General features: G+C 32.3%; 1 protein-coding gene across 1 annotated transcript; it reads right to left on the reverse strand.

Annotated features, from left to right (window-relative positions):
• Positions 1-603: 603 nt before the first annotated feature.
• On the reverse strand, positions 604-2,139 carry LOC103503385 (uncharacterized). The gene is made up of 3 exons (XM_008467561.3): positions 1,913-2,139; positions 1,529-1,718; positions 604-1,443 (listed from the first exon to the last, which is right to left on the reverse strand). Exons 2-3 carry the CDS (start codon positions 1,688-1,690, stop codon positions 1,129-1,131), a joined length of 477 nt encoding a protein of 158 aa, XP_008465783.2. The 5' UTR covers positions 1,691-1,718; positions 1,913-2,139; the 3' UTR covers positions 604-1,128.
• Positions 2,140-11,458: the final 9,319 nt, after the last annotated feature.

The following is an 11,458-nucleotide window of genomic DNA, read 5'->3' on the forward strand; positions in this document are numbered from 1 at the left end:
TAGATTTGGTATGGGATCGTATATAGTTTCCTACACAATCGCGTATCATGATTGTTTAGACCGATTAATAGCATGTTGAGTGGGGCATTTTTCGTATTCCCCATTGTAGACTTATGAGCTTTTTTCATTTTCTAAATTGATATATATAATATAAAAATATTTTACCGATTTGTCATATATTTTAAAAAATATCCTATATATGCATGTACAATCAACATTTCCAACTACTATGAGGAAAAAATATGCGCCAACGTAGAATTAAAATGTTACCATCCCTTACAATCCATCGGAGAAGTATAATACGTCAAAGATTAAAATTTTAGTGACACAAATCGTTTATTTGGAAAAACATAGAAGTTGATGCCTTGACCAACTTGAAGATAACACTTAATTTTAAATTACATGATGATAATAAAACCATACTCCATATAAATGTAATTCTAAGACTCGTGTATTCAACAAATCACAAAACCTCTTGGATGTCGAGATGTTGAGGTATTGACCAAAGCTTTTATTTATTGCATGTTGAAATTCCATTTCGTCTAACCAAATAAATTGTTTGAACCATAAATGAACGCATGATAAAGAAAATAGTCCAAAAAAGAGAAGGAAAAGTACATACATACATATATGTATATATATATATATATATTATAACATTAAAGATTTACATGATTAATATTGAATTTATGCAGCTTCAATTTGTACATGTTTTCTCATTCTCAAGCTGCAACAAAAAGTTTTCCCTTAAGCTACAAAGAAACAATCTTGGACACTCCTAAAGAGAAAAAAAAGAACATACATATGCTACAAAATAGAGAAGCATAATCTCCCTCTCCCTCTGACTCTTATTTTTCAATATGGTCAAATAAGGACTCTCAAACCTCAACTCAACTAAATAGAGAAAGAAACCTAACAAGGCCCCTTTTTTCTTTTGACATATATTTACTTGGATTTCCTTTCCAAATTATTTACAACAATGGTGTTTTGGACAAAAAGGTTTCTTTTTTCTTTCAAAATTGTACTTTAATATCTTAAATTTGAATGTTGGAAAAAAATTTAAAATCCATGTGTTCGTTTTCTTAATCATCATTGCTCAATCGGCTCGGCTAGGCTTGGATAGGGTTTCTAAGCCAGGGCAGGGATGCTGCGGTTTCGCCTCTCCCTGTCGAGGCGGCAGTCAAACCCTTCGATCCTCACCGCCGGGTTGTTACCAAAGTTAACCCGGACACATCCACCTTTTCTACCGGCCGACGGCGGTGGAGACAAAGGAGGAGAAGCCGCCGTCGAGAAGAGGGGGAGCAGCTTTGGCTTCTCATCCCCAAATCGAGCGTCTTGGATCAATGGGTTAGCTACTCTGCTCGGCGGCGATCCACAAAAATACGGCGGCGACGAGGCTAATTGTGTATTACTACTGTTAAATTTCTCCAAACCACAACCACCCTAAAGAAACACACACAAAAACAAAATATTCATCAATCCTTTTCTTTTATTGGATAGAATTCATCTCTAAGCGAAAATTAAGTACCTTTAAGAAGAGGAGATCCATAGCATCTGAATCAAACCGGTGTCTAAATGGGTTATCGTTGCAAGTATCATTGATGAGACCGAGACGGCGGGGTTTGGGACAAACAATTCGCTCACGGCGGTCGGTGGCGGCGCTTCGCATCTCTTCACAAACCCAATTCATCTTCTTCTAATTTTAGTTTTCTGTTTGCCTATACAGACAAGATAAAACAAACCTTTTAAACTAACAAGGAAAAAAAACCCAAATCACAATAGATCTAGCAGAAACATCTTTCCCCAAAAAAAAAATTGAAAACACAATCCTGGACATACAAAGATCTAAAAATTAAAAGTTTGAAGTGAAAGAGCATAGAAGTTAGAAACAAAAGTGATATAGAGATTAAACCTAAAGAAGAAGAGAGAGGATTGTGGTTAGGAGAAAAAGGAGAGGAGGAGCGTGGGTTATGAGTTATATAACAAGAACATAAAGAAGAGAGAATGGGGCAAAGAGACGGGAATCAGATTTGTTAATTGGAAAATAAAATGAAAATGGAGAGAGAGAAAGAATGGGAAAAAAGGGTAATATCTATTGGGCAACAGCAAAGCACAGCTAGAGGGACATAGAGAGAGCGATGGGGAGATTTCCTCTCTATTTCAATCTTTATTCTTTTTGCTTTTAAAGGAAATTAATTTTTAACGCAGATAAGATCTTATTTCCCTTCTTTCAAATTATTCTATTTTAGATTTCAACCCCATCCTTTTCCCTATTTTTTATTTTTTTTTCACTAAATTATCTACCTTTCTAATTTATGCTAATATCTTTTTCAAATTCATGCAAATCTTTCATTAATCAATAAATATATTTTTTTCAATTTAGGAGCATTTTCAACACCCTAATAAATCATTAAATTCTTTTTACCTCGTAAATAATTGAAAAACTTATATAAATGTAATAAAACATCAAAATATTTACGGTCTGTAGAACAAAACTCATAAAATTAATCATTTTTTTAAATATTTCAGGTTTGTTCTTCTATCTTTATTTTGCGATTCGTCTTCCTCCTACTATTTCGTCTTTTTCATGCGATTTCGTCTTTCTTCTTTCCTATCTTTTTTTTTTCTGCAATTTCTTTTCATCATCTTTCTTATTTTTCAATTCTTTATTTACGTTGTTTAATCTTTTCATTGTTTTTCTTCTTTTCATCGTTTTCTTCTTTTTTTTCGCTTTTCCATTGTCTTTCTACTTTTCCTCTTTCTTTTTTTTTTCGCTGTGATTTCTTTCCATCGTCTTTCTTCTTTTACTTTTTTTACGTCGTGTACAAAAAATAGCAAAATCTAAAATATCGTGTATAAAAAATCATTTAGATTGGAGTAGCCAAATGCAAACTATCGTGTAAAACAGTAAACAATCGTGTAAAAAAATAAAAGATCGTGTATAAAGAATCTTGAAAAAAAAAGTCATTTAGATTGGAGTAGCCAAATGTAAACGATCATGTAAAAAAAGTAAAGGATCATGTAAAAAATAAAAGATTATGTATAAAAAAATCTTGAAAAAAATTCATTTAGATTAGAGTAGCCAAATGTAAACGGTCGTTTAAAGAAAAGTAAACGGTCCTGTAAAAAAATAAAAGATCGTGTATAAAGAATCTTGAAAAAAAAAGTCATTTGGATTGAAGTAGCCAAATGTAAACAATCATGTAAAAAAAAGTAAACGATCGTGTAAAAAAAATAAACTATCGTGTAAAGAAATCTAAAGGATCGTGTACCAAAAGAATTAAAAAAATAGTGTACCAAATTTTGAAAAAAAAATCATTTAAATTTGGGTCCCCAAATCTAAACGATCAAATCTAAATAATCGTGTAACCAAATCTAAACAATGGTGTAACGAAATTAAATTATAGAATTGAAAAGATAAATCGTAGTCATATCTAAATGATCGCGTATAAATCGTAGTCATATATAAACGATCGCAAATATATTACGCGCACGTTATTGACGACGTGGTTAGCGGAGCATTTTTGGTATTTTATACTGTGGGCCTCTGGGCTTTTTCCGTTTTTGGAATTGTTCTATATAATGTAAATATTTTGCCGCTTTTTTTATTTCTGAAAAGACCCCTAAATAATTTCAATTTTTTGCTATTTATGATAATTGCTCAAACAAAATTTAAGCAAATTGCTTTTTACGTCTGTGGGATGTTTTTAAGGTGTGTTTTGTTACTTTCAAGTTTGAAATTTCAATGACAACAATTAGTATTTAGGTTAATTTTCATAAATATAACAAAATATCAAAATATTTATGACCCGTGTAACAAAATAGAAAAACTTATGATATTTTCATAAATTTAAGGTTTGCCCGTGAATATTGCTGACGTTTGCGGACGATTTTTCACTTCTTTTTCTTCTCTCCTTTACGATTTATTCATTTCCTATTCATATTTTTACTTCTTCTTTTTCATTTATCACTTGTTCTTGTTTGTGATTTGTCTATTTCCTCTTCTAGAATTTTTTCTTTCTTCGATTTTTCACTTTTTTCTTTTTTCACTTTTTTATAAATGTTCACTTAGTAAGTGATCTTCGTCTTCTCTCATATATTTCCTCTTTCAGATCTAAAGATCATGTATCAATATCTAAATGATTTTTGTTCAAGATCCTGTACCAAATATAAAAAATCTTCGTAAACGATCTTTGGCTCATGATTGTGTACAAAATTTAAACAATATTGGTACAGGCTCTTGTACCAAATATAAAATATCCTAGTACACAATCGTGAACCAAGATCGTTTAGATTTTGTACACAATCGATTAGCTCTTGATACACGATTGTTTAGAAGAAGTACATGTGCTTGTGTGCCCGGTGTTGATACTACTTACACGATCATGTATCATTTCCTACATGATCGTGTGTCATTTCCTACACGATCGAGTATCATGATCGTTTAGTAGAAAAACTACACGCACGCGTGTGGTCGATTAATCACGTGTTGACTGGAGCATTTTTGTATTTCTCATTGTGGGGCTATGGGTTTTTTCTGTTTTCGAAATTGTTCTATATAGTGTAAATATTTTACCGATTTGTTATATTTTTTAAAAAAATCTCTAGTATTTATAATATTGTAATTTAGAATTAATTTTAATATTGATGTTTCAAAATTTTAATGGTCAACGCGTTTACGAACTATTACAATATTTACTATTTTTATCTCTTTTTTTCTTATCTTAATATTTTATAGTCATACTAAAATATTTTGTACTATAAATATAGAATGTTATAATTCATAATTTTATTCTTCAGACAAAAAAGAAAGGTTGTAGTTAGAGGACTATAATAATCAATTAAGTGTTCAAAGTTTCAAACACTCCTTGAGCTTTCATGTTTTCTTTTTCCAGAATTTTTTTAAGACGTACACTTTTTCCCACACAAACTAATCAGCCATCAAATTTGTGTTAAATCTCGAAGACTAGAGCAATATACTCTACGAGTTCTCAAACTTACTTTTTATTGTTAATTTATAGTTGAAAAACTTTTTTAATTAAATAAATAAATTGGTGGGAATTTTAACTTCCTTCTATTCGATAATGATGTTATTAATTTTCTTTTTTGTTTTTTCTCTATTTCCTTTTAAGATCACATCTTGATCCTTAAGCTACAATATAGATTGACAATTACCATTAGCATAAATACTTTACATCTGTATAATAGATTGACCTAAGATCATTTCATGTCAAATTGTAAAATATAAATTACATACCAGATTTCATGTTCAGGTAACTGATGATGCCTATTGTATTTGGTAATTGATGATGACTTGAAAATGGTTATCGTCTCCCTCGACCCAAACTCTGAATGCCCTTTTGGGATCTTCGTCTTGATGAGATACAAGAAAGATTGAGTGTTTATTGTTTTAGTATATTGGAGACCATAGTCCTAAGTCTTTTTATTCGATTAAGGTTCCCATTAAATCTCATTTAGTTCATACTCAATTAGGAATCTTAGGCCTTCATTAAATAATCACATAATATGTCTCATTTAATAAAATAAGCCAATGTGATAATTATTAATTCTCAAACATAGCCCACACCTTAATTATACGTATTATTTAAATACGTCTAACAATCTCCTACGTGGGCTATATTTGTATTCCTTATATAATTAAATCACATAAACCTTAAGCGCGCATAAACATATTATATCAATAATAGAATTCCTCTTTAGTTCGCTCTGGTTCATCTTCTGCATTAGGATGGAATCAAGGCGACTTTTGTCACTATCCTTGTAACTAAACCTTCCTTGATCACGAATTTTAAGACATTCAATCACGTGGATCAAGTATGGATGGATAACCTGGAAATTGTGCTCAAGAAGTCGGAAAAAAGTATATTTCTTATTCATATCGAGTCAGAGTAAAGTTACATATATATATATATAGAACAAGGAAACCCTAGACTATATGTACAATTATGATAATAGACATAATACAAAGTGATCTAGATCATGTCTATTTCCAACTGGTCCAAATTCTTTAGTGAGATAATCATTCTTAAAAAACTTAATGCTAAACCGCATTTGTAAAAGTGCATGCATGATAAGTAAGTTCAGATAATAAAACATAAACCATCAACTTTATTCTATATAGAAAATAAACAAACTAAGGTCAAAGAACATCCTCAAATAAACTCTCACTAAACCATGAAATTAGAAAATTGACTAACACCTATGTGAGCAAAATGATCATGAAAAACTTTAGGCAATAAACCTTTAGTTAATGGATTTGCCACCATAGAGTTTGTTCCTATGTGTTCTATCAAAATTTAACCCTTATGAACCATTTCTTTCATAGCTAGAAACTTTACATCTACATGCTTTGACTTTAAATTGCTTTTGTTGTTATTGGAATACATTACTGCTAACTTATTATCACAAAATAATTTTAGTGGTTTTTCTATGTCAATCACTATTCGTAGCACAGTGAAAAATTTTTGAAACCATATTATTCCATGATTGGACGCCTTATAACATGATATGAATTCTACAACCATGGTAAAAGAAGCCATAAGTGTTTGTTTAAAACTTTTCTAGGACACACCTCCTCTAGCCAACTTGAAGATATAGCTTGAAATGGATCTTAAAGTATTTTGGCATCAAACATAATCAAAATCAAAATGCCTAATATCTCCAAAACTTCTAATCTCTGATAAGTGAGCATATAATCTTTTGTTCCCTGTAAATACCTCATAACCCATTTGATTGCTTTCCAATGATCCATCCATGAGTTTCTTAAATATCTGCCTAACACTCCAACTATGAACACATATCTGGACGCTTGCAAATTTGAGCATACATTAGGCTTCCAACAGCCAATGCATAGGAAACCTTCTACATCTTCTTAATCTCGAGTGAGATCTTGGGGCATTGACCTAAATGAAATTTATCACCTTTAGCAATAGGGGTCTCTCTGGTATGCAATCTTTCATGTCAAATATACTAAAGAAAATTAATGTAGTTCTTTTGTGACAATCTCAAAATACCCGAAGAGCGATCTTGTGGCATTTCAATTTTTAATACAAAAGAAGCATCAACAAGATCCTTCATCTTAAAATTTCTTTTGAGAAACCTCCTAGTGTCATGCAATAAACCTACAACATTACTTGCTATGAGTAGGGGTGTAAACAGGTTGTGTTGAAAGATATTCTCAACCCAACCCATATTTTTGAGTTGGTTGGGTTGGCAACCTGTAAACCTATACCTAACTTAAGAGGTCCGAATTTAACGAAGTATAAATTTAACGAAGTATTCTGAATAAGGAGTTTTGAGCAAACTACATGATAAGAAGATGGCATTTGAGTTGTTCGCGAGGAAGGGTTACGCAATATGATTTTTGGCATTTAAGTACAACTGGGCGATTTAGACTTCTTCGTGAGATGGAAGGCTCGGTGAGAAGGAGTTAAGGAAAAAGATGCTTAATGGGCTACGTGTAAAAGATTAAACTAAGCATGATTTAGTTAAACATTGAGTTTACACGTGCACCACTAAAAGGAGGAACTTCAGGAAGATTAAGAATTTAAAGTTGACTAAGTTGATTTAAGGCTAGTATAAATAGGGATCTTCAATTAGATTTTTAAGTGTTGATTTTCTGAAAATTTGAAGAGAAAAGCTAAGTGTTGAAGTGCTACTGAAGTGCTCACGCGAGAAGAAGAAGAAGAGAAGCAATTGGAGTTTGAGTTTCCAAGTTTGTGAGTGTTTTCTTTCAAACAGTTTTATATGTTAAGATTTGACGATTTTTATATAAGTGTTTCTAAAGACATTTTAAATGAGAAAGCTTATGCTTGGTTTAAGGTATGATTAATTATCTACACATAAAAGTAGCGGCAACCATGCATTGAGTGGTCCGCATTTGAGCTGACCACCCGAGTAACTGGAATCGAGCAAGAATTCTCTAGCGATGTTGATAGTGAAATGAATGATCACAGTAGTCTATGCATAAAAAGGTTCAATGTTTAGGCGAAAGGAATAAGTAGAGACTAATGTAGTGTTTATTGTTTAGTGCATGTTGAGGCATTGAGAAGTTCTTGTAAAATGTATTTATGCATGTACTTGAAATCATTTAAATATTTTGAAGAAAACACACTCACACTACTTAGACACTTAAACTTCAAAGGCTTCTCTTCTTCTTTTTCTTGCATAGTCTTCTCGCGTAGACACTTTGGCAGCACTTCAACACTTAAACTTTTCTCTTCAAATTCTAAAAATAACCATGACTAATAATTTGGCTGAAGACGCTTATTTATACTAATCCTTAAACAAGCTTAGTCACTCTTAAGTTCTAGATAAGTCACCACCTGCTACTTCTTAGTGGTACACGTGTAATCTTAAGATTTAACTTAATCATGCTTAACTTAAACCTTACACGTGGCCCATTAAGTAAATTAGGAAATTTCTGAGAAGTTTCCTTGTTTCTTCTCACCAAGTTCCATTTCGCGAAGAACTCTAATCTCCTAACCTTTTAAAATTCTTCTTACATAACCTTTCTCGTGAACTAACCAACTTCTTCTCTCGTAGATCACCCAAAACGCCTGTTTCAGGACACTTAGTCAAATTTTACTTCTTGTCTTAACTACTTGTCTTAATTACGAGTCTTAACTACGAGTCTTATATTGGGGTTGTCCAAGTCGCATTCGCATCGGAAAAAGCAAGGGAGGAATGCATTCCGAGTAGGGGTGAGCATGGTGGACCGAAAAATCGAAATGAACGACCGAAACCGAATGAACCGATGTCGGGCGAGCGGAAAAATACTATGGGCGGTCGGGTTTCGGTTATTACAGTTTGAAAACTGAGTCCAAGCGATCGGTTCAATCTATGAGGTCGGTCGGTCTGGTGAACTGACCGAACTGACTCCCCCTTAAAATATATATATATACATACATATATATATACATACATATATATATATATATATATATATATATAAATTTTTTGTAAATTTAGGTTATTTCATCTTGTCGGCTCACGCTTCAGACCAAAGTCCCCAGTACCCACAATTCCACACGCAGTCGCACAGTCTCTCAGTTGGCCGTCGCAATCGCACAGTCTCGCCGGCACAAATCTTTCATCTCTCTTTTTCCCTCTCAATTGGCCGTCGCAATCGCCTCCGCCGGTGACTCCATTCGCCGTCAGCCGCACGCCCAACCCATTAGGTATTTTTTTTCTTTTCTTTCTGAATATATGTGTATACGAAAATGTAAATAGAACTGAAAAAATGGAGCAATTAAAGGGGATGTTGTGAACTGTGAAGAAAACTTCCTCCATTGAAATGAAGAAGAAAAAGAATGAAAAAATTTGAAGGTTCTAAAGAGATGGGATTTTCTCATTTCTGTGAGGGGAAAAAACACTTACCAATTTTTGAAGTGGGGTAATTGGAAGTGGGGTTTTTGATTACGAAGAATATGGAAAAGAAAGAACACTTTTTTGGATTCAGATTAATGGAAAATTGGAAGTGGGATTTTTGATTATGAAGAATATGGAAAAGAAAGAGACAGCAGACTCAAATTAGGGGACATTTTGAATTCAAATTATGTCTGGGTTTGATTTTAAATTGATTTGTTATTTGAACCCAAAAAAGATGATTAATTTTCACCCACAACACAACTTTCCATCATTAATTTTCTTCTTTTTTTTCTTCAGAACAATTTTATTTGTTTCTTAAGTATCTTTCACCAAAACTTGTTTAAAGATATAATGATTTATTATATATATCAATAACATCAGTAACTTATTTAAAAGGTAAAGTTTCTAACTCATATTATACATTCAAAACTAAGAAAAAAATATACGATTTCATGAGCTATTGTCTTAGTTGAATTTTATTATGTTGATTAAATTCATCTTACAACATTTATATTGGATTAAATGGATTAAACACTTACCAATTTTATAATGGATTAAACACAACATTTACAACATTTATGTTGATTAAACACTTACCGATTTCTTTTTTTTTTTACTCTCATTACAGTTAAATTAAATGGATTCAACGGATATGGAGTTAGAGTGTGATGAGAGTTGTGAAACTTCAAAAATCGTAAGGGACGAAGATACGGATGCCAAGCGTAAAACCATTGATGTTGATCTTGATTCATATGGGAGAGAAGATGTTCCAAATCCCCCGAAAATAAGGAAAAATGTCAAACAATCAATAGTTTGGGACCACTTTGAGAGGCTTAAAGGTGATCCTAATGACCCTCGTGCTAAATGTAAATATTGTGGAATTGTTTATGCATGTCATTCTAAACGTAATGGTACTGGAACTATGAAGCATCATTTAGAAAATTGCAAAAAGTACCCTTACCAAAAAAAGAGAGATCAAACTCAAATGACATTAGCCTTTAAACCTAAAGACAAAGTTAGAGATAATTCTTCACAACTTGTATGTGAGCCATTTAGTTTAGAGGGTTGTCGGGAAGCTTTGGTTGAGATGATAATAGTTGATGAATTACCCTTTAAGTTTGTGGATAAATTAACATGTGGAAATCATACGAGATTTGTTGTTCCATCTCGATTTACTGTGGCTAGAGATGTGCTTAAGTTGTATGTTAATGAGAAGAATCGTTTGAGAGACATGTTTGTAAAAAATAAGTATAGAGTTTCTCTCACCACTGATTGTTGGACATCGGGACAAAATATTAATTACATGGTTCTAACTGCCCATTTCATTGATTCTGATTGAAAATTACATAAGAGAATACTTAACTTTTGTCCAATTGAGAATTATAAAGGTGATACTATTGGTAAAACCATTGAAAAGAATTTGAAGGATTGGGGCATTGAGAGGGTAATGACTTTGACTGTTGATAATGCAAGTTCAAATGACACTGCTGTTGCTTATCTTTTAAAGAGATTCAATAAAGGATTATTGTTTGGTGGGGAATTTCTGCATGTTCATTGTTGTGCCCATATATTGAATCTTATAGTAACTGATGCTTTTAAGGAACATAATGATTGTATTGATAGGATTCGATATGTCGTGCGATTTATAAGGTCTTCTCTTGCTCGTTTTTTGAAATTTAAAAAGTGCATTGAACTTGAAAAAATTGCTTGTAAGAGTTATGTGTGTCTTGATGTTCCTACAAGATGGAACTCCACATATATGATGCTTGAAGCTGTTGTTAAGTTTGAAAAAGCTTTTGATAATTAGAAGATGAAGATGCCTCGTATGGACATGATATGTCACCGAATAAGGAAGATTGGACAAATGTTAGGATGTTAATACGGTTTTTAAAAGTATTTTATGATGTCACATTGAAGATTTCGGGCTCTTTGTATACTACTTCGAACTTGGTTTTCCATCAGATTACAGTGGTTCAGAATTGTATACTTTTGAATGCGGGTAGTGCAAATGCATTGTTAGTTGGAATGGCTAATAACATGAAGGCACAATTTGAGAAATATTAGGGAA

The sequence above is a fragment of the Cucumis melo genome, chromosome 9 (genome assembly GCF_025177605.1).
Source record: "Cucumis melo cultivar AY chromosome 9, USDA_Cmelo_AY_1.0, whole genome shotgun sequence".
In the NCBI taxonomy this organism is placed as follows: Eukaryota; Viridiplantae; Streptophyta; class Magnoliopsida; order Cucurbitales; family Cucurbitaceae; genus Cucumis; species Cucumis melo.